At 42.6% G+C, this 23,728-nt stretch overlaps 2 protein-coding genes across 2 annotated transcripts in view; one reads left to right on the top strand and one right to left on the bottom strand.

The window, feature by feature from the left end:
* Positions 1 to 15,596, top strand: part of L3mbtl3 (L3MBTL histone methyl-lysine binding protein 3) — a 100,372-nt gene extending 84,776 nt beyond the window's left edge. Inside the window, exons 19-22 of the mRNA XM_032894911.1 lie at positions 7,450 to 7,529; positions 9,777 to 10,231; positions 10,494 to 10,556; positions 13,812 to 15,596. Of these exons, the coding sequence (XP_032750802.1) occupies positions 7,450 to 7,529; positions 9,777 to 10,231; positions 10,494 to 10,556; positions 13,812 to 13,955 (742 nt within the window). The 3' untranslated portion in view covers positions 13,956 to 15,596. The remainder of the gene's footprint in view (positions 1 to 7,449; positions 7,530 to 9,776; positions 10,232 to 10,493; positions 10,557 to 13,811) is intronic.
* Positions 15,597 to 18,011: 2,415 nt separating this feature from the next.
* The window catches only part of Samd3 (sterile alpha motif domain containing 3), a 43,203-nt gene continuing 37,486 nt past the window's right edge, over positions 18,012 to 23,728 (bottom strand). The window contains 5 exon segments of the mRNA XM_032894909.1: positions 18,012 to 18,152; positions 18,154 to 18,364; positions 18,548 to 18,641; positions 19,513 to 19,653; positions 19,656 to 19,683. Of these exon segments, the coding sequence (XP_032750800.1) occupies positions 18,087 to 18,152; positions 18,154 to 18,364; positions 18,548 to 18,641; positions 19,513 to 19,653; positions 19,656 to 19,683 (540 nt within the window). The 3' untranslated portion in view covers positions 18,012 to 18,086.

The following is a 23,728-nucleotide window of genomic DNA, read 5'->3' as shown; positions in this document are numbered from 1 at the left end:
TGATTAGTTGTGGTTCAAAAGACAGCAATGGAGAACATCCAAGTGTTGGTTGTAAAATGTTGATGAACTAAACATTCCCGGGCTTGCTCTGCACCCAGCTGTGCTCCCAGCTCTGTGCTTCATCCTTTGTGGAAAGCAATGTCACAGAGGAGAGAAACACAGGAAACCCTTGAGCTCACATCTTGGCTTCTCTGAATACCATGCCTATGGCCTGTAATCTCTTGCTCGTCTCTTTGATTCTTATAGTTAGTGTCTTAGTTAGGCTTTCATTGCTGTGAACAGACACCATGAACAAGGCAGCTCTTTAAGGACAACATTTAATTGGGGCTGGCTTACAGGTTCAGAGGTTCAGTCCATTATCATCAGGGCAGAAACATGGCAGCATCCAGGCAGGCATGGTGCAAGAGACGCTGAGAGTTCTACATCTTGTTCTGAAGGCAAAGAGGAGACTGGCTTTCAGGCAGCTAGGGTGAGGGTCTCAAAGCCTATGCCCACAGTGACACACCTACTCTAACAAGACCACAGCTCTAATAGTGTCACTCCCTGGGCCAGGCATACACAAACCATCACAGTTAGTGAGGATGGTAACAGTGAAGAACATAATTGAAAAGCTCCTCAGGCCGTAACTAGTAAGAACTAAGCCCTATTGCTGTGGTTCTCAACCTTCCTAATGACGAGACCCTTTAATACATGTACTCATGTTGTAGTGATCCCCAAACATTAAATTTTTTTTCCTACCTCATAACTGTAATCTTGCTACTATTATGAACCATAATGTAAATATTTGATATGGGACCCCTGTGAAAGGGTCATTTGACCTCCAAAGGGGTTGCAACCCACAAGTTTCTGAAAGAGTTTCTGAATAGGTTGCTTGTTTACTTTTTTGGTGCATGGGCCTGGTTGAGCATCCCTTATCCAAAACCCTTGGGATCACTGTTTCAAAAGTGGAATTTTAAAAAATTTTATTTGCCTAGACTTTACAAGTTGAGCATTCCTAATCTGAAATGCTCTAAAAACTATTCAAGAAATTCTGCTTTGGGCACATTTTTTATTTTGGTATTAGAAAAATTCAACCAGGAAAGTTTGTTTGTTTTTTTAATTGAAACACTCAACCCATGTTCCTACAAGTAAGAACACGGCTTGTCTGTTTCTGTCCTATGCTGGGCTACATGGAATGGTTTTCATAACGTCCACGTTCTCATTTCTTCCTGTGGTCTTTGCTCCCCTCATGTGTTTGCTACCCTTCGATACTTCTTTGATAATGCACACTCCCCGGGGCAAGCCATGAGGTGGATTTGATTGCAGGTAGTTTATTTGGGAACTGAAAAAGCGTTACGGGAAGCAGGAGTGAAGTGAGAGAAGCCATTAGAGGCAGCTTACCCATCCATCACAACAGTTACAGCTACAGGCAACATGGCATAAACCTGCTGGGAATATTCCGGGAAGTGGTAATCGACACATTTCAGAGCCAACCTTGGGTATGGGCAGGGGAGTCGAACTATTCACACACCGGTTTCCTTCAAAGTCCTCCAGGTGAGGCAAGTGAGCATCAGCCCTGTGTGACATCAGGAGGTAGCCAGTGGCGGAGGATGTGAAGGAGCCGTGTGCTGATAGGAGCTGCTGTGACATCTCAGTACCCATTCACCTGTGCCGGGTGCCACGTAGTCCACCAGTGATGTGATTTTGAAAGTTTGTGTACATTTCTCTGTGTTTTACTGAAACTTGGATCTGTAACTTTGATTTTGCATGGAATCATCTGAGGAGCTTGTTTTTAAAATAGGGCTTTTGAGTCAGGAACACAAAGTGCATTTCAGGAATCCTTCCGCTTGACAAACACTCGCGTGCCACAGGAGCAAACGGTTTCTGTGTTGGGTTCTGGGAATGACTGTTACTTGTAAGCACCCACTAGAAGGGAACATAAGGTGTCCTCTTACGGAGTCTGATTCTCATCAAGCCTGTCTGCGTCTGCATGTTTGTTCGACTAAATCAGATGCTATCTCTATTAAGGAATCTTTTAAACACCGTTCTACCTAAGGGGTTTACCTATCTGCTAAGATATAATCACAGGAACACGATAAAGCGTCTCTTCTATTGGCAATTGTTTCTATTGCCTTGTAGGGCAAGTGGCCACCACAAAACTTCATTTAATGAAACTATTCAGTCTGTGCAGTAGTTTATTACAGGCTTTTTAGATGGCTTCTCATTTATGGGCCTTGTGCTTCTAATCTAAGAATTAGAGTGCTTGGTGTAAGAGTCACTGCCATCAACTTGATTGATGTTTTTCACATGAGTTGCCAGTCATACCAAAAGTCCATCTATACCCTATTAAACAGAAAGGGAATGGCATAACAAAGCATGGTGGTGTGTGTGTGTGTGTGTGTGTGTGTGTGTGTGTGTGTGTGTGTGTGTGTGTGTACCTGTGTGCGTGTGCATGTGTGTGTGTGCTTTTTGAAATGCTCACACCAGGCAGAGTAGAGTTAGTTAAAGCCACGCTTGTAAATGATTACAAAAGCTGATGAGCAGTCTTCGGGAGCAATGGTTTTCTGGTCCTGGGGGCCTGGTGTAGCCTGGAGAGTCATCTCTCAGAGCCAGCATTTGCAAGCTCCCAGATACTTTCTCCTCCTATCAGTAATCTTCTGGGTACACATTAGGAGCTGTGGAAGTTTTCAGGTGTCCCAGCTCTTAGGGTCTGAGTCTAGACTGTATAGCTGTTGTATGCACCACAGAGAAACTCTGAGTTAAAACACTCACGGTTTCTATGCCAACCGGCTGTGACACCAAGGCAACCATTGAAAGTGTGAGGAAAAAGATGAGTGTTATTGTTAGATGTCTGTGATGTTGTCAGAACAGTATTGGGACATCTGATTTTTATCTCTTGAATATCACTAATTCCTACTCAAGGGACTTTCTCATTAGGAACAGAGGAGCAGTACTGTCTGCTGTCTTCTCTGCAGGAAGCCAGTCGGTGCTGAGGATTCAGACTCCCCATGAGAGCGCCCCTTACTGAGTAAAACTTTTCATCTCATGGGGAGACTGACCAATTAAGTGTCCGTGCACTTGTCTAGAGGCTTCCTCTTTGGTATCTTGATACTACCCCAGTTGGTGCACTTGCTGTATTCCTATTGTTACCTCACCAACCCATGTTCTACACGTTACGTTATAACTTTGTAGGACTATTGGTTAGAATGCATCTGGTTTAGTCATTAGAAGGCGCATAAGCCACGTTTACCTCCTTTAGATCTTGTTTCTGGAGCCATGGTTCCTTAAAACTATTGGTAAACTACAACCAAAGGAGCTTAGCTCTGAAAAACTCCTTCTTCCAACGTGGGCCCATAGGCATAAGAAGATAAGCTGGTGTTTCGGTCACCGCCTGTTCAGAATCCTTGAAGGGGCGCCCTCTTCGTTCTGAGGCTTGTCAGATGTCTACATTGGTAGGTGTGTTGCGGGTGAGGATAATAACCTGAGGTTCTTGACCTTTGATATTTTATCTATGAGTAACTTTAACCCAGAAACTTTTAAAAAGTTCTAGTGGGCTATATGAAGAGGTAAGTAACTTTTTGGCGTTCAAAACAGTTTTTATGGGTGCTTATCCCAGACAGGTTTCGAACTACATTTCACATCCTGTCCCTCCTGTGCTGGATTTAGAGAAGTGGCTAAAAAAATAACAATTCCCTGATTGGAGGCAAAGTAACTTACTGTTTAATATTTTCCAGTGCCAGGCTCAGTAGACTAGTGCTGGCTTAGACGTATCTGGTCAGGAATTGTTTTTAAGTAGAAAGCAATCAGTTCTCTGGAGGAAGTGAACTACATGTCTTCAGTTGCTGCCTGGTTTCCTGGGCACTTGAACTCTCCCCTGTTCGTTTCTCTAATATTCACCATGGGCATCCAGGAAGACCGTAAGACATCTAAAATGGCCGCATAGTTGTAAGGAAATCGGTGTCTGACTCAGGAAAATCTGCCTCACCGGCAAAGCAGCTTCTACCGTCATAATTAAAGCTGAGTGGGTTCTTTTGAGAAAGCTTTAGCTGAGGCTGTATTCAGTTTAAGCTAAAGGAATCTTATAATGAACTTCTTGACAATTCTCACATCCTAAGAGAAATTGCTCTCTCAGAGTACTCATTGGCCTTCTTTGTCCTGGGTGCTGAAGATGCTGGGCTAACTTCACAGCCTATACCTTTCTTGTTCATTTTTTAAGCTCTTGCTTACCCAGACTCACAATGTAAGCAAGGCTGGCCTTGAACTCAGAGATACCCCTGCCTCTGTCTCCCAACTAATGCCTTGTGCCACCACACCCACTCTATCCTGTCTTGGTTTTAGTTCACACAGCTAGTCAAGACCTGGCTTTTAACCCTAGCTGTCTAGCTGTCTGGCTGTGGAAACCATTACTTCAAGGTCTGTTGTATGAGAAAGCAGTGTGCCCTACCAGCAATCTATCCTGACAGAGAAGGGAATGGTGGCCAGAGAAAGCTGTCACGGTCAGCTCCCGCTTAGTGTGTATGGCCCTGTGCTAGGTGCTTTCTACATACATTTTATTTAGTCTTCAAAATGTCACATTAGTGTTGACTATCCCTAGTCAGACAGTGGTATGACTGAGAATTTAAGTAAGTTGAGTAAGAATTTAAGGAAGTTAAGTAACTTGCTGCTAACATCCATGGAGAGCTAGTTACTAGTTAGGAGAGCTGAAATTGGAACAAGGTCTACGTCCCGCCAAGGACACACTTGTTACCACAGCTCGTGCTGCTTACTTAGTGAGACTGTTGACACACGTGAGAGTAATGACCAGGGAGACTGAGTCAAGAAGCTTTGTGCTGCGCGACATATTATTAAATATCTCTGTTATTATTTTTTAAATTGTATTTGGCTACAGAAAATATCATGATATTTTTCCCAGAATTTCAAGTTGTAGTGTGAGGATATAGTCTGTCCCTGGACTACACTGCACTGGTGGACATATTCCTGGGTCGTCTCTCCTTTCCACAGCTTGCCTTGGCTAGTCCACAAGTGTCCACTGGTCTCTGAGCTAGTGTGTCGGGACATGCCCTCCTTCCCTCATCTACCCACGCTGTGCCGAGAGCCGGCAGGAAGAGATTTCTGCCCAGAAAGTGGGAATTCTACAATGAGAATTCTGTCTCTGTATACAGGAAGAAACTTATCAGAGTACCAGAAATTGGGATAGAGGGGTTTCTCACCTTGTAGAGGAGAGGAATAATAAATTGTAAGGTAGTTAGGAATGTGCAGGCAGTCTTCATTCCCAGCTTTCTCGAGGAAGGACAGGTTGAGAATGAGCATGTAGCACGAAGCGTCCCAGAACCAGAGGTGCACGATCATTGAGAAACCCATGTGTAAGCATTAAAGAGTTTGGTTTTAATTATAGATCCTTGGTGTCGGAAAGACCTGGTTATGTCCTTGTCCCTGTAAATATGTAGATATGATGTTTTTATGGTTCAGTGTATAAAATACCAGACCTAGTCCAGAAGTGCTACAGACTGTCCAACCTATTAGTATTCAGCCAGTGCTCCTAAGAGTGCTGACCGGCCCTCCCTTGTGTCTGGATGCCCTCCCTGTCCAGTTCTGTTAACCTCAGTGACCTCAACGGTTCTGTTTGTCCATCTGCTTTACTGCCTATGTTCTAACTTCCTAGCTCCTACAAGAGCTAGAAGTTGCGAATTTATTTCTTTGACTCTATAATTTTAAATTATTTCACAATAGTGTGAAATTTTTCCTAATATTAATATAGAGGCCAAGTTACTCTTATTTTACTGGTCAGATATTGGGATAGACTTTGTAGACACAAAGAATTATTTCTGGCTTAGTACAAACAAGTTAGAAATTTGAGTCAGTTTAGCCTATAGCAAGTTGACTTTGCCGTGTGGTAATTAGAAAGTCCGCTTCACTGTGCCTGGTTCATGTGGGTGTTTTATTTGTGTTTGCTTATTTTTGTGGTACCAAGGATTATGGTACTTGACAGACAAGTGCACCCAGGTGTGCTATTTTCACATTCTTTTGCAAGTTTGGTTTGGTTTTGGTTTTGGTTTTTGAGGAGGATGGGGGTCTCACTAAGCAGGTCCAGACTAGCTTTACGTACTCGACAATGTAAATCTCCTGTCTTGGCCTCCTGAGTAGCTGGGATGACAGGTGTGTGTAATTGTGGTTGACTGCTCTACTGGAGCAAACAAGGTTTTCCGTCAATAGCTCAGGTCCTTTATCAACCCTCCGTTCTCTTCGTGTGCAGCGAGAACCTCTAGCTGGTGAACTGGCACAGTACTGGGTTAAACAGGTTCAGGATGTTCTGAAGGAAAGTGGATTCCTCAAAGCCTTCATTCCGAGTTCTCTGAGTGTCTTGGGAAAATATTTGCATTGCACAAAAACTGATTCCTCCTCATTTTCAAATAGGTGCCAGTCTTCAGCAGTTACAAGATGTTTCGGTAGAACTGAGCCAGGAGCTCAGGTTCAAATGAGATTTCCCGTGTACTCTTGAAAATAATCTTTGTAAAACGTAGCGAACATTTATTGCTTGCTTCCTCTGATGGCTGTGTTACTACATCGGAGTTTCAAAGGGAGAAAGCTGTACCTTTTCAATAAAGCTAAGAATTCCCTTCGTGTTAGACTAATCTGTTTAATTGTATTTGCCTTGTTCTTGAACCTTAGAAGCAAGGCTCTACATTGTACAGCAAGATGACACATTACAACCCTGTAGACTGCTTTGTTGTGACCTTCAGACTGGAATACATTAGGCTGAACCATTTTAAATCCCATAAATTTCTATTTTTAAAAGTGTATGTATTAGATACCCAGCTCCTTATTTTCAAATAACCAAATTTTGTCCTTAGCTTCAGGGTCGGAGTTTCAAATTAAACCTTTAAATAAATTGTTTCCGTTTTAGGGTAGTCAAGGCCTGTTTATTTAAGAGTCAGTTCATTCCTGCTCAAAAAGAGGTGAATTCATTTCAGTGGAATTGACTGAGCAGGAAAGCTTCCCGGTGTTGGGATACATGCTATTGGGCTAGCCTCAGCCTCAACCCCAGATCTCAAAGCTGAGGAACGTAGAGTGATTTAATTAAATACATGAGAGAGACTTCAGACATTATTATGGTTTTCTGAATCTTACCAATGAGAACAAGTGTTATTTCTCCTGAATGTGTATTCTAAGCTATGGTTGGAATATGTAGTGGCCCTGTCTTCCTGAGTGGTTCGTCTTCATAGAATTCTCACCATCAAAAAACCCTAAGTGACCATGAAAAATGTGGTCTTATGTCTGCCGTTGGTGTCAGTTGCTTTATGGTGGAATTTAATTATTTAATATTTAGTGGTACCATTCATTAGTCTTTACATAAAACAAAACAAACAAACAAACAAAAAAAAAACCAAAAAAAAACAGTTGCTGAGATGCTGATCTGAAATGCTTTAAAATCCTTCTGTCCTAAAATACTGACATAGCTATTTTTCTCAGGGAACAGCATGCCAATAATGTCAAAGGAGATTCTGAAAAGAAAAAAGAAAATGAAGTAAAGACATCAGCCGAAGCCAAAGGTAGCGGTCACATTGCCATGTCATTGTTGGTTATTGCCATAAGTATTCAAGAACAAAAAACTGCACAGTAGCCCAGGGATGTAGTTCCATGGCAGAGAAGGATCTAGAATCCATGGGACAATGGGCTTGACTCTTCTGCACCACAGCATGAGTGAAAATAAGTAGAAACAACTGGAAAACAACAGTCACATTTTACTAGAGATAAGCTTGGTTTATTTTTTCCCCCTTGTGGAAAACAAGAGAAGGGATCCAGGATCTGCTTAGGATCCAGATACTTAGGAGCTTGCAATGACATGGGTTCAACTGCAGCCTGTGTTCCTAGTTTCTATCAGATCTGATCCCGCCCAACATCAGATCTTAGGTTTGCAAAGAGGTTCTCTTTGATTCATGCCACACATCTTCTCTAGTACTGCTGGCTTTACTTGCCGCAAGCATGTTTTGGAATCTAAACAGAACATCATGTTGATGTAAAAATAAAAGCACAAAATGAAAAGAAGATCACTTGAACAAGTGCTTGCTGGAGTTAGTTATTGCAGAACTAAGAAGGTTAATAAGTAACACTGTGCTAGCAGAACGAGAGCGGTATATTTAAAGTATCATCTTCAAAGGTTCCAGAAGCCACCACCAGTGCTGGAGCTTCAGGTCTGTTACCTGACAAAGCAGCTGTTGGTTTTCCTGTGAAGACCACAGAGCCCTTGCAATGAACTGGGAGGCATAGCACTTCCCGTTTGGAAATGGTTGGAACTGTATTGATGGAGTGAGATGCCAGTGTTAATGGATCCAAGCAGGCATAAGGTGGACTAGGACGGGCATTTGTAGAAGTCTTACATATGGCAAGCAATCAGAAGACAAATTATAAAGCAATCTCTATCCTGCGGCTCTAGTATAGAACAACACCTCGCCATTCCTGTAAATAAGCATTTATTTCAAATGCTTGCTAAACTCTCGGGAGTATCTGGGATTAAGTTTTTAGGTTATCCACCTTCTCCCACTTTTTCTTAAGAGTTGGAGGTCAAACCTGGGTTCTTGCACTTTCTAAGTAAGCACTCTGCTACAGAGCTTCTTGTAAATGACAAGTGCCACTTTTCTTTAAATTCCCACCATGCATACGCACCACATTTTCTTTAGCCCCTCCTTTTTTGCGGGACACCCAGGTTGGTTCCAGAGGTTAGCTCCTGGGAAGAGTGCTGCAGTAAACACCAGTGCACCAGTGTCTCTAACGCCTGCCTGGTATCCTCTGTGTAAGACCCAGCATGAGGGCCTCATTAAGCTCCATACTGAGTCCTTAGCGTTAGTTTGATTCTCAACACAGGGTCTAAAAGCTTCTTTTTGTCCACACTGTGCCTAGGTTTTCTTTTATTTTGTTTTCTTTTCCTTAATAACCGGTTCTCTGCACAGATCGAGATGGAATCTCAATACATTTTTGGCCTGCATCTTTCTGATGCCTCGTGAGATTGAATGTTTTTTTTTTTTCTCACATTCATTGGCTATTTTAGTTTTTCCTTTGTAAATTGTCTGCTCATTCCATTGGTACATTTATTAGTCGGATTTTTGTCTTCTTGTTGCCTGGGGTTTGTTGTTTTGTTCCTTTGCTGTTAACTATTTTTTGTTGATGTTCTTTGTATAATGTAGATACTTTTTATCAGCCTATGGGGTTGTCTATTTTCTCAGTTAACTGTTAAAAAATTAAACAGTTGATGACTGTATAGCGGCAATACGATAACTAACTTGTATTGAACCAAGACTGGGACAAGTCAGAAGAAGCAGCGCCCTGTAAGCAGAGTTGTAGCAGCCGCGGGTTGGGACCATTATCTAATGTACAGGGAAACAGAGCAGGATTTTTTTTTTTTTTTTTTGGTTCTTTTTTTTTTTCGGAGCTGGGGACCGAACCCAGGGCCTTGCGCTTCCTAGGTAAGCGCTCTACCACTGAGCTAAATCCCCAGCCCAGAGCAGGATTTTTTGAAGAACAGAGTTCTATTCTGAGGCGCGATTACCTTGAGCACTAAAGAGACGCCACTGGGCAACCTGTAATAGCTGTCAATAGCGTGCCTAAGTTGAACGTATCGTTTATTTATTGCGGTTGACATTGTCACAGACTGTAATTACTCAGGGAGCGTGACACTGTCCACCTTCCTGATTTCTTTATTCAGCGGAATGCATGATACTTGGCTATGCAAGTACTTTTCAGACACAGATTTTCTTTTTTCTTTTTCCTTTTCTTTTTTTTTTTTTTTCCGTTTTTACCAGTTGTTCGGGAAGAGCCTACCCCCAGCGTACAGCAGACTCAGCCACCTCAGCAGGCACTAAAGGCTCCGCAGGCTCCACAGATCCAGCAGGCCCCACAGGCCCCACAGACTCCACAGGCCCCGCAGGCTCAGCCAACCCAGCAGCAGGCCCAGCAGGCTCAGCAGGCCCCACAGGCGCCGCAGGCCCAGCCGGCCCCGCAGGCCCCGCAGGCCCCACAGGCCCAGCCAACCCAGCAGCAAGCCCAACAGGCCCAGCCAACCCAGCAGCAGGCCCAACAGGCCCAGCCAACCCAGCAGCAGCAGGCCCAGCAGCAGGCCCAGAGGCGCTCAGCTGTATTTCTCTCCTTTAAGCCTCCAATTCCATGTCTGCCCCTGCGCTGGGAGCAACAGAGCAAGCTTCTTCCGACTGTTGCTGGGATCCCGGCGAGTCGAGTTTCCAAGTGGAGCACAGACGAGGTATGTTTGCTTCTGCTATTTGATTCCGTTACCATATTTTGTCTGCTGGACCATCTGCAAGGTTATTGGCATCTCGAGTGTTGATAAATGCTACGACTGTGGGTAGTGTTTAATCTTTCGGGGTTTTGTTTCCCCTATGAGAGAAATTTTACTTCGAGGAAATTGCGTTAACTCTATGGTTCAAATATTTTTGAACCTGCAATGTATGGATCCCAACTTCCCTTTATTTTTAAACTTGGAATTTTGGTATTATTCTTGACAGGTGTCAGAATTCATTCAGAGTTTGCCCGGATGTGAAGAACATGGAAAGGTGTTTAAGGATGAAGTAAGTGCCCCACTATATTGCAATATGTTTCTTGACGGGATTAAAATACGGAGATGCATCAGCCGGGAAATGTGCTAAATTAACAGGCAGGAGAAGATGCGCTCCATCCGAGTAGACATTTGTTGTGTAGCTGAATCACAAGCAGCAGCATTAACCACTTGAATTAAAGTGTCTTACAGAAGCTCCAAAGGGAAGCTCGTACAAAGCATTTCACAATCACACACAGTAGCCCTAGACTCATTATAACCCCCCCACCACAAAACTTAGCAGTATGTTCTTATATAGTTTGTAGCACCAAAATAAATCAAAGAAAGATGTTAGCAGTGTTTTCCCATTACTTTAATTTCAGGTATTTCTATCATCTTAACAATATCAACAGTAACTCCATCTAATGCACAGAATAGAGTAGCGCTCTAGACAGCATTTTACCTCTCACCTGTGTCTCAGTGATATGTGTAAGAAAGTATCCATTTATTTCAGATTAGTATACAATGTAACAGGTGTCCTCGTCGCCTTTTCATATACACTATTGGGTAATGCTTCCCCACACAGGGTCTCCTCATCTCCCTGCTCACGCCCACCTCCACTGTCCCATTCTGCCCCCAGTATTATTTATCTGGCCTCCATGTCACAGAAGGTCTGTGACCCTTCCTGTCCTGCCTCCTTGATGCTTCTTCAAACCAAAACCTAGGATTGTGTATGAGAGAACATAACAGTATTCAGCTTTCTGAGTTAGGATACTTGCTTGACTTAATATAGCAATTTCCAGACCCTGAATTTCCTGGAATTTTTATAATTTTATCTTTTGCTGTGGCCAATTAAAACTTCATTGTATGTATGTCCAGTATTTTTAATTTCCCATTATACTGTTGATGGACATATAGACATTAACAGCGATAAACATAGATTTGCAAGCGTCTCCAAGAGGATGTAGAGTCCTTTTTTGTACCCAGGAGTCTCGTAGCTGGGTCTTAGAATGATTTCATTTTTAGCTCTGTTGTGAGAAACTTTCACACTGATTTTCAATATGGCAGCACCAGTCTGCACTGTTGCCAGCCCTGGGTACCGGTTCTTCTTGCCCCACATTATCTCCAGTATTCCTTGTATTTTGTTCTTCTGGTAAAAGAATGTAGGTGGAAGTCAGAGAACCACATGGGGCAGTCAGTTCTATTTTCCATGTGGGTCCCAGAACAGAAACTCAGGTTGTCAAGCTTTTCCAGTGAGCCACTCCAATAACCCTTTATCCTTCTATATTTAGTGGAGTGAGGAAGATAAAACAAACAAACCAGCTACTTACTTAAATAATCCTGTAGTTAGTTAGTTAGTTAGTTAGTTAGTTAGTAGTTAGTTAGTTAGTTAGTTAGTTAGTTAGTTCTGGGGAATTCAGGATTGTAGTAGCTTTCTGGAGCTACCACGGCAAATCATCATAGTATGTAAATAGTAGAAATGTATTGTCTCACAGTTCTAAAGCAAGACTAGAAACCAGCCTCTAAGTTCTATTCCAGCCTCTCCTATGGCTTATAGATAGTTCTCTTTCTGTTTACCTATGTGTCTGTCTCTGTCCAGATTTTCCTCCTGGACCCAAAGCTCAGCTCACCTGTGTGACCTTAACTTAGCCAATTACTACTTAAAGTTGCAATGACGCTCTTTCCCAGTTAGCCCCAATTCTGAGCAAGCCCCAATTCTGAGCAGCTACAGTTTAGGAATTCAAGATAAGAATTTGCTAAAGGGGTTGGAAAGATGCCTCAGTGGTTAACAGTGCTGCTCTTTCAGAGGACCCAGGGTAGATTCCCAGCACACACATGAAGGTGCACAACTATCTCTAAGGCCAGTCCCAGGTAATCAGACACCTCTCCTCTCTTCCAAAGCCTTCATACACATGTGGTACACAGGCATGCATTATCAGGCAAAACACCAATACACATAAAATAAAAATAATTTTTTATAAAAAATTTCAGCCTGGCGTGGTAGTGTAATACATTTAATCCCAGCACTCCAGAGGCAGAGGCAAGTGGATCTCTGTGAGTTCAAAACCAACCTAGTCTACATGATGAGTCCCAGGACAGCCAGGACTATGTAGAGAAACCTGTCTCAAAAACAAACAAATGAAACAAAAAGAACAAAAAGAACTTGAAGAAGACACAGTTTAACCACCATCAACCAACAATTTATGATGGTCAAAGTTTCTAGTTGCTCTGAAAGCAAACAAAGCATGTGCCACTCCTTAGTTCAAAATAGGGAAACTGAAGGAGAAATGAATGTGTCATAAGACCATGTAGTTCCCTAAAGGCTGAAAGTCATTAAAAAAAAAAAAAAATACCTGTTTTGTTTGTCATCCACTAAACCAAATTTCATCTTCATCATGGGGCTTCTTATTCTGTAATGAATAAGAAATTCATCTTCGAAGGGGCCCAGAACAGAAGCATTTGCGTGACAGCTGCGCCTCCAGCCATACTCTTGGTTGTTTCTCTTCCGTCTCTGGGGGCTGATTATGGCCACGCCTGTCTTTCTCGTTGTTTTCCTTCATGGTAGAAGGCTAAATTTGTTAGTATAACTGGTTCTTTGCCCAAATTATTTTGTGTCTGAAAGCATTGTTATGTTCCGTAACTAAAAAATAAATAAATAAATAAAACCAACCACACCATGTTTAATAAGTCCCTAATTCAGAAGAATCCAAAGAGGTTTGTGGGAAGAAGGCTTGGAACATAAACATTAAGACCTTTGGATCCCCACCACTCACATAGAAAACTTGGCATGGCAGCTCATGACTGCAAAACCAGCACTGAGAAACAGGGGGGGATCCCTGCAACTCCGGCCAGAGGAGTGAGCAGGAAAGGCAAGCTCCAGGTTCAGTGAGAGAATCTTCTCAAAGGATAAGGTGGAAAGCTATAGAGTCAGACATGCAAAATTGAACTCTGGCCTCCCGTACACACCACTCACACATAAAACAGCTTGCTCACTCACGCACACACAGTCGCACACACAATTTTAAGTTATAAGAAAGTATGGCCAACTTCCCTTCTCCTGTGGACTACGATTTCAGATAATTGAGTTTTATTATGCTGGAGGTGTGGTTTTAGCTAAAAGAGACCCATGGGTCAGGAATGTTGTATTCATGAACTGCTATGTATGCTGTGTTAGTATTGCTGTATAGAACTCAGCTGATGCATACAGCATAAAGCTCTGAATATCTCCACAATGCTCCCATCTGGTTAATCCACTTTCCTCTGTTTTTCTTTTCCCCCTTTATTTCAGCAAATTGATGGAGAAGCATTTTTACTGATGACCCAGACAGACATTGTTAAAATTATGAGCATTAAGCTGGGCCCAGCTCTCAAAATTTTCAATTCTATTCTGATGTTCAAAGCCGCGGAGAAGAATTCCCACAACGAACTGTGAAGACGGTGAATTCTGGCACCATCGGCTTCTGCTTTATAGCTCATTATGTTCTTTCAAAGCACAAGGACAGCTCCGGCTCTGGAGTGAGGAGTCTTCGGAATTCCCAGGGGCAGCACTACAGGGCCCATGGGTCCCTCCAGCTGCAGACACATTCTTAGGGAATGCCCAAGCTTCTTACCAGCAACTGGCCAACAGCAGTCACCTTTGGTTCCGCTCACCGAGCTAAACTTAACCTTTGTAAATTTTTTGGATGTGGGAGGAGGGCGGGGAGAGGGAGGCTTCGTTATTTATGGATGGGGGCAAAAATCAGAACTTTTGGCATTTTGTAAACATTGTCGGAGTCTCTTTCATGTACACTTAATTTTTTTTCAATACTTTCAGAAACCTTTTTATATAACGGAATCTCAACCTAAACCAAATCCTTTGAACCTGGCTGGGTTTAGCCTGGGACTAGTGTCAGTCATGTTCACCCTGTGCCATATTTGGAATTGCAGCATTAGCCAAGTGTAACGTTGTGAGTCGTGATATTGCCTAACTGTGTCCACCTCTGTTGGGACTGAAGAATTGTAAATACTACCTTTCTTTGAATCCATGTTTTTACTTTTGCACGCATCATGAATTGTTAAACAAAGTACTTTTCACCAGCATCTTTACTGTTATTATTACCAAAAAGATGTATATAAAAGAATGGAATTGAAGAGTAAATATATAAACCTACTTAGATTTGAAGGAGGTAGTGTATCTGGACAGAATCGGTTTGGTACGTCATGGTGCCCATGTTTCCAGCAGTTGGCATCGGAGGATTGTGCAGTTTCATATCCCAAGGGATATTGACGAGGAATTTGATTTGTGAAGTTATTGTGTGCATCTATGTACATGACATGGAAGTAGCTGGTGCTTTACTGAAAAGGACTCACTTGTCTGGAAACACTAATCCTTCAAGAGCTCCCATCCGTCCTACATGTCCTCCAGACCCAGAGGATTTGCTCAGAGTGAGCTGAGAAGCAGAGCAAGGGTCTCACTGCACAGACTTGGTGTGACTGTCACATCTGCAGATACAGAATTCTCTTCGCTCACAGATCGAGAAAGTGGTTCCCAAAGCCATTCTTCGGAAACCTCCAATGATGGAAGATACCTTTTCCTAAAAAAATATTTTGCCTTGATTTCTTAAGTATCTGGATGCACTTTAAATGAAAGCCCATGGTTATTTATAAACTCATAGCTGGCAGTGTTTCTTTTGTAAGCGTGCACTTCTAAGGGGAAGGTAAGATATTTTGTCAGTCTTTGGATGTACTTTCTAATCCCACGATTAGACATTTACTCAAGGACTGGTTTAAAAATAGAAAGTTTAGTAGCATGCTGTCGGAACTCTGGGGGAAGGTCCCACCTCTTCCCATGAACTCTTTAATGTTTTTCTGATGTAGGACTTCCTTTGATGTGCCATAGTAGGAGTCCTTTGCATTTGTCATGATTCAAGGTAAACAGGGTCCGTGACATCTGCAATGTCCTCTTCATTTCTTTGCATGAATCTGCTAAATGAGCTTTTTATTGTTACTCCCCCCCCTTTGTTGTGGTCAGTATTTGTACATTAACTTGCACTTGTTACATGTGATATGAATGAAATAAAATCTTAATTGCAGATTCTTCTTACATATGTGTAACTTTTAAAGAGGTTATTAAGTAGAGGTTAAAAAAAACAGGAACAATATCATATCTAACAAAAGTTAATGTAAGACTTGGCTGTATTTTAGTATTAGGACACCTACCTGGCATTTGCAAGACCCTGGGTTTGATCTGATTGACTACAAAACAACAAGTAAACAAAAGCATTAAACTTACTGTAGGACTGGGGAGATGCCTCAGTTCCTAAAGTATCTGTCACAGTAGCCTGAGCCCCTGAGTTTGTATCTCCAGCACCCAGGGAAGAACCAGGTATACCTACTACTCCAGTGAGGTTCACTGCCCAGGGAATTCATGAGCTTCAAGTTTAGTGAGAAGCCATGGCTCAAAAGAAGTTAAGGTAGTGAGGCTGGAAAATAGCTCACTGGTTAAAAGTACTTGCTCAATTTCAGTGCAAACATGGCAGCTCATAGCCACCAGTAACTCCAGTTCAAGGGGATCCAATCCCCCTCTTCTGGCCTCCACATGGAGTAGGCACATGTATGGTACATAGGCATATATGCAGGCAAACACTCATGCTTGATTTTTTTTAAAGGGGATTGAGTGGAGTAGTCATACAGAAACATACAGTGATATTGGAAATGGACCCCGGGTGCATACACACACACACACACACACACACACACACACACACACACACACGAACTAGAAAGAAAAGGCATGTGGCAGGGGGACAGTATAGCAATCTAATGACTCAAAGTTTGAGTATTTTTGTTTGTGTACTTAGTTGGTAGGATAAGCATTTAAAAAGAAACCCTTGAAGATCACTTTTTAGCTCACGTAATTCTCGCCTACATTAATAATGTTTTCTAATTTAAAGCAAATGCTGTAATGAAGGAGATTTTTAAATCTTTATTAAAGATCTCACTTCCAAGCAGTATGCTCTGCTGAAAGAAAAGGGAAGCACTGATCATTCTGGGGTGGTGTGGGATTCATTGTTCCTCAAGCAGGTGATCCTTTCACTGTCCCATTGATGGGACATGTTTACGGTGTTAACGGAGAAAATATAGAGGGCCGATGATGTCTGGAGTAATAGAAGCAGGCTTAGGAGGAGAACAAAGGGAGGGTGTATGGGGCAGGGGTGGGGTGGGGGGTGCACTGGACTGATCAGTGACTGCATGCTATTCCATGCGAAGTCAACAAAACCTGTCTTCAGACTCAGGTTTACCATAGACAGCATCATCTTCTGCATTCAGTGGACTCATCCCAAAGTTGACAGTGTATGTCAAGCAAAGCTCAGTTTCCAAAGTGGTAGTCCCAAACCAGGCTCCGGGATATATACCTCGAGATAGGCATGACTCTACCACGTTGAGACTTGTTGTTTTGGGGTTGAGAGTCCAGCTTGCCCACAACCCCATACACAACCTGCACAGCCTGATGACAATGGGGATACTCAGCTTCCCACAGACACAGTAGACCCTATAAGGAAAGTACCTCGGGAACCAGTAAATCTCAATTTAAGGCAGATTGTGCAGTCTTTCAACAAGGGATTAGAGGGGGTCATTTGAGTAATACAAAGTTTGTAAGGGGGTTACTTTACTTTATTACAAATAATAAAAAACATTTTAAATTAATGAAATGACTCAGGCTTATCTGATTGTGTCACTAGTGTTAACACATTGAAATCTCCACAATATCCAGAATGACTCCCCCCAACCCCAACTCCACCCCATCCTTCAAAAGTAGGACATAGTGTGATATTTTGTTGATAATATCAAGGCATGCCTTAAGCTACTATTTTACAGGGTTTTTTTTCCCCCCTGTGGAAGTCCTCAGAAAACAAGAGTGCCTGGGCCCTGTTACCCCAGAAGTACTGTCTCATCATTTCATGAATAAGCAAACACGTTTTCACTGTGACCATTGAGCATGGACTGTCTCTGTGGAAAGAACCCTGAAAGATAAATGTGCAGACCCTGTGCCAACAAGATGGCCTACCAGGGAGGATACCCCAAGATGGCAGCTGCTCTCTCACTTAGTATTAGTTGAGGGAAACCAACATACATCAGACCAAACAGGCTGTCTGGGGTAAGAAATTGAGGACTATATATCTCTTTAAAATATTCAAGTTCAAGGTGTTTCCAACTAATGTTCTAACCAAAGAAACTAAAGGGCGGCTGTTCAACTCATGGGTCACGCCGAGTTAACTTCAGGGTCAGACCCTGACTGGGAGGGTTTTACCTCATAATGTCTTTTATGCCAGGTACAAGTGACAGTGTTGAACACAAAACCTTAACTACTGACGTCAGATCAGACTCAGAGCCTTTAAGTAGTATTTTATTACCAAACTTCGCAAAGAACTTAAGTAACTAAGTTAGAGGGAGAGGCTTCCAAAATTCACTGATGCTGGGGATGACATGATTTTTCTAACCCCTACCTCTAAGGCTATTCTAAGATGAAGCTGCAGTTGTCTGTGAAGTTTGCATCACCCTGGAGGGTTCATTCAGATGCTCTTCAGTGATCGGAGGTTGAGATCTGATCTCCTTTCAAAGAGGGAAACTGAGGACTCTGCACATCAAAAGATCAACGTCTCTAGGAAGTTGAAGGTTTGGGACAGTCTTCTCGGACACTCGATGCCAAACACAAGGAAAGCAGCCACCAAAGCAACCAGAGCTGTGACACAGTCATCCACCTTCGTGAGCTTCTCTTTGTTCACATACAGAGAAAACTCAAAGCTGTTGGCGAGGAAAGGATTTGTAACTTCCAACACAGGCGTGGACACATACATGCACCTGAAAAGGGGAAAGCCGTCATTACCGCTGATAAGTGAAACAGCTAAGTGATAAAGCCTGTCTGAATGCCAAACAATATAACAGTAAGTAAGCTAGTCACAGTTTAGCCTAATCATAAAATAAAATGACTGACATAGGCCCCTCACCTTGTACGTGAATCATATATAATGAGTGGCCATAAACATACTGCGTACCTTCTCATTCACAATGACAAAAAGGCTGGGCTCAACCCCCAAAACATGTGGGAGGAGCAAACACATGGCAGTCATCTTCATATCTTTCAAAGCAAACACATCCAAGGTTTAAAAATGGCCGGTTTTTTTTTGGGGGGGGGGGCTGTGAAAACTGTACAAAAAGCTACTATTAAAATGTTGGGCTTGCTTTTCATTAAATTATCATCACCTTCCACTGTGTGAAACAAGTCTTCTTGGAAGAGTCTTTTACAATAATTTTTTGCATGTGTATGTGGTGGTCCATGTACGCATGTGTATGCATGTTTACATGTGTGGGCACATGTGTGTTGGTGTGTATGCGGGTGTGTGTGGAGACCCAAAGTTGACATCAAGCATCTCCCTCCATTGCTCTTCAACTTATTTACTGGGCTGGGGTCACCGGCTGCATCTAGGGCTCACACATCACTTAGTGTTGGTCCACTTAGCCAGCTTGCCTCAGGATCCTGCCTCTGCCTCCCAAGTGCTGGATTTACAGATGCCTGCCACACCTGCCCAGCTTTGACATGGGTTCTGGGATGCAGAACCCCAATCCTCATGCTTGCCCGGCAAACATTTAATCTGATCATCTCTTCACTGTCACAACCATTTTTAACCAAGAGTTTCTAATGAACCCTTCAAAACTTCAGGTTACCTGCAAGGCCAGGGCCAGCAAAGTCAAGCGTTCTGTGCTCTGTCCATTGGTCAGATTGTACAGTGTTTGGTCTTGTGTATATTATAAAAGCAAAAGGTACCAGCACTCATAATACAATTTTATAATGAATGTACTTTTTTAACCTAGGCTTTTTCTTTCCCTCATCTGAATTTTTTTTCCTGTCTCATTGAACTGCACTTAGTGTAATGAAGCTCTTCTGCTGGAGTTGCAGAAATGGCTGAGACCCGGCTCCTGCTCCCTGCCCCACCCTGGGGTTCACTAACACTGCAGCACCCCTTCATCCGTGTATGGTTTCATCTTCTCTTGCAGTGCAGTGTTGGTTGGATTGTCCAGCGCTGAAAAAGCAGTCAGTATATTTTCGGAGTAGGATTCCAGGATATGCCTTGTTTTCTTATAAATATCTGCTTTGTAAGAATTTGAACTTCTCTGAACATCTGGGGGAAGAGAGAAATAGATCTTTGAGGTTACAAGAAAAGGTTATTATCTTTCCAATATCAGAGTGTGGGTAGCTAGTTAATATTATACTAAGCTTCCATGAATAACACAATATAGTCCCAAGTTTTTAGTAGCTTAGTAGTGGACATAGGCTAAGAGAGGAAAAGAGTGGAAGTCTGATGTGAACAGTCAAACAAAACTTAAATAAAAAATTAGATATAAAATTAAAACTTTAGAGCTGGGCGGTGGTGACACAGGTCTTTAATCCCAGCACTCAGGAGGCAGAGGCAGGCAGACCTCTTGAGTTTGAGGTCAATTTTAAGTTTGAGTGAATTTTAAGACAGCTAGGGCTACACAGAGAAACCCTGTCTTAGAACCCAAGAAAAAGAGGAGGAGGAGGAAGAGGAAGAGGAGAAAAAGCTTAGGGAAACTTTTGTTCTATTTTATAGAATTGTCTGATTTTTAATACTAGAATGGAAAATAAGATCGATTACAAATGAAAACTTTGGATATAAATTCTACTAAATGAAAAATCACAAAATGTCTATTACACATGTATACTGGCTTTTTGGGTTACGTGCATAAAATTCTCAGCACATTTCTTTCTATAAACCACATTGTTGTCATTGTGGTTTATTTTTCTCAACTTGGCATAAATCTAGACAGAGCAGGGAAAGAGGATCTCAACTGAGAAATGGCCTCTATTAGACTGGCATGTGGGGGTGGTTGTGGGCTTCTTCGTAATTCTAATCAATGTTGGAGGTCCATGGTGGCCCCTGCCCGGACAGTGTAAGAAAGGTAGGCCAGGGGATCGAGCTAGAAGCAGTGTTCCTGAAAGGTTTCTGCTCCAAGTTCCTGCTTCAGGTTTCCTGCCTCAGGTTTCCTGCCTTGGCTTCTCCTGATCATGGACTGTGCAACCTGTAAGCCAAATGAACTCTTTCCAAGTTGTTTCTGATCTGCGTTATCACAGCAACAGAAACTAAGCTAGGATAGCTATGGTTTAGCAGTGTCCAGCAAAAGGCAAACCTGGAACGCTCCTGGCTTTTCAGAAACAGCTCTTGAAAAATACCCTATCTTAGGACCTAAGGATGGGTTTAAGAGACTGAAGACGAGTTTAACAATACATGTGCAGAGAAGCAGGACTCCAAGTTAAAGCAAATCCAATAGAAGCCTCTTGAATCCAAAACCACTTTTGCCTACATTTTCTAGAAGTTTCTAAATTTGGCCTCCCAGAGAATTCCACTCCTACTGCCCTTCCTCCTCAGTTGACTGATGAGGACACCAGACCTCCTAGTCATCTACACCAATGTGACTTAATTTTGTCTTCACTGTCCCTGAGACTGTACCATTTAATGTTGACCATGGAGCCTCATGGGTCCTTAGATATTTGGGTAAACCATAAGTTGATCAAGGTCTGAAAGTTAAGGCATTTGAAGCTGAGACTCATCCTCATCAGGGTACAGTGCTCTGGTCAGGCAGCTCTTGCTGGAGAGCTGAGGAGAGGAGCTGAGCTGAGCGTTAGGAAAGGCTCTCTCACTACACAGGCAGGAAAATGTGAGGAAGATCAAGTCAGCCTCTTCCCTGGGCCCAGGGCCCATTTTCTCCTTTATTTTGATATAATTTCCAGTTGATATTAAAGTTTAAATAAATAGAACTTACAGATGCCCTTCATGGAGTCCTACTGACAATAAACTATAGACAGGACGCTCCTTTGCCCCTTAATTTTCCTAAGTACAAAGACACTTAAGTTTGGGGGATCTAACTTTTTGGCTCATTCAGATTTGAAAAGTGGTTCATCAGTAAGTATCTTTTCTCTCTGTGAGATATTTCTCCAGAGCTTCTGCATTTGAGGTAAGGATCAGGAACAGAAATTGGGAATTTGTCCCTATGTTAAAGATACTATTTTTTCCTTTTCTTTCTTTCTTTCTCTCTTTCTCTCTTTCTTCCTTTCTTTCTTTCTTCCTCCCTCCCTCCCTCCCTCCCTTCCTCTCTCTCTCTCTCTCTCTCTCTCTCTCTCTCTCTCTCTCTCTCTCTTTTTTTTTTTTGATACAAGTTTTCTTTGTTCCTTTGTGTAGTCCTGGCTGTCCTAGAACTAGGTCTTTAGACCAGGCTGGCCTTGAACTTACAGAGATCTACCAGCCTCTGCCTTCTGAGTGCTGGGATTAAAGGCGTGGGCGGCCACCTCCTTCAAAGATAATAACTTTTCTCAGTTGGTTAAGCTGGAATCTACCAGCTCTTTCCACTTCTCCATATCTGAACTGTGTTGTATTTGATGAGAAGACACACTGAGAATGACTTTCTGTTATGTGTGTGGACTTTTGATGGGAGGTTTTGCTAGGGAGGCTGTGTATTCCAGAATGACTTGGGACTCGCTCTGTAACCCAATTTGCCCCCTGTCCCCTGCCCCCTGCCCCTTGTCCCCTGCAAGTGCAGGGATTACAGAGGAGTGCCAGCACACCTGGCCCCCTCACTTAACTTTATCAACCAGATTGAATACCCATTGATGCAAAAGTTGGTATCTTTACTGCCAAGGGGTATTTGGCTTATCTGTCTTTTCCAAATGTATTAGTTGGCACTCTATTTAGCACAGGATAGAATTTTCTCTTTATCTACATTTATTTATTTATTTGTAACAGCATACTAAAAATGCTAATAATACTAATAATAGCCTTCCCAACATTTCAGACTTATTGTGTGTGCATGGGTGTGTTTCTTAGCCACTGAATGCATTTGACATTTAAGTGACTGACAAGGTAGTGAGACATAAAAAAATCCATAACTGCTTATGTACCCCTGTATAAATAGAATCCACCATGCTGGTGAGATTTAGCCTAGTTCACGGGCTTTCTCTCACCTCTCTCTTCCCATGCTTCTCCCTCTGCACCAGTTAGGTCCACTACTATCCTTAATGCAGATGCTTACAGACACCAAACTCCCAGTGGGTGACACCAGTGGTGGGAGAGCCCTCTCTCCACACCTTAAAACATTTCCCTTTGCTGCATGCATTGGCGAGTTTCTGCTGACCAATCGTAACACCTTGGCTTCAGAGCGTCTCCTGCCTCATCTCTGGGTGGACCGAGACAGCAGGTTCCTAAAACAGCACCACTTTAACGTGACTAAGAGATAATTGAAGCTGCTTCTCAGAAAGGAAAACAGCACCTCAAAGGGCCTCTGGAAACCTGAGGGGTTTAATTTTTTTCTCCTTCCTCCTAAATCTCAACTCTACTTGTCTTTTGTCATGGCCATACACCCCAGTGATATCCTGAAAATTTAGACAGTCTAATAAGTGATTTTTTTTAATTGTTAAACTTTGTGTTAAAAGAATTTTATTGGAGATGACACTAATGTTTATGAGGTGATGAAGGGTCAGGGCAAACTGCTGGGTCCCGTCCCTGATTGCCAGTGCTCTGGCTCAGCTCCTATATCTGGAGCACATCGACTCCAAGAAATGACAGAACAGCAGAGTCCTATAAGGTCACTTTTTGCCCTGGTTGATTTTTCTCAATTCAGGTTGGCCCATAAGGCAAGCTGCAGAGGGCAGTTTCTTGCTCGATGACATATATGGGAAAGCCCAGATCATTGTGGGCAGTGCCACCCCTTGGGAAGCTGGTTCTGTGTTAAGAAAGCAAACTGAGCAAGCCAGCCCACGGTTTCTGCTTCAGTTCCTGCCTCTAGGTTCCATATTCCAGGTGATGAACTATGATATTACAGTGTACACCAAATAAGCCCTCTCTCACCCCAAATGGCTCTTGGCTATGGTCTTTCATCATAGAAATAGAAACCCTAACTAACTAAGACACTTTAAGAAATGATTTGATGTTATGAAAGAAATAGAAAAAAAAATATTGCTTGGGAAGAGTTCTGAGCATACTGTCTTAACTGTCTATGTGAGTGCAAAATGGAATTATTCATGTGAGAAAAAAATACCCTAAAGTGCAGACAGCTCATGCCCCTCCTTCCACAGTGTGCGTACAGGGAACTCTGATCCTAAAGACAGCAGTGCGGGCTCTCTCCAGGGGGCTTCGTGCACTTCTGACCCGACTG

Source organism: Rattus rattus, chromosome 2 (assembly GCF_011064425.1).
Source record: "Rattus rattus isolate New Zealand chromosome 2, Rrattus_CSIRO_v1, whole genome shotgun sequence".
Classification (NCBI taxonomy): Eukaryota; Metazoa; Chordata; class Mammalia; order Rodentia; family Muridae; genus Rattus; species Rattus rattus.
This window is presented reverse-complemented; position numbering and strand designations above follow the sequence as displayed.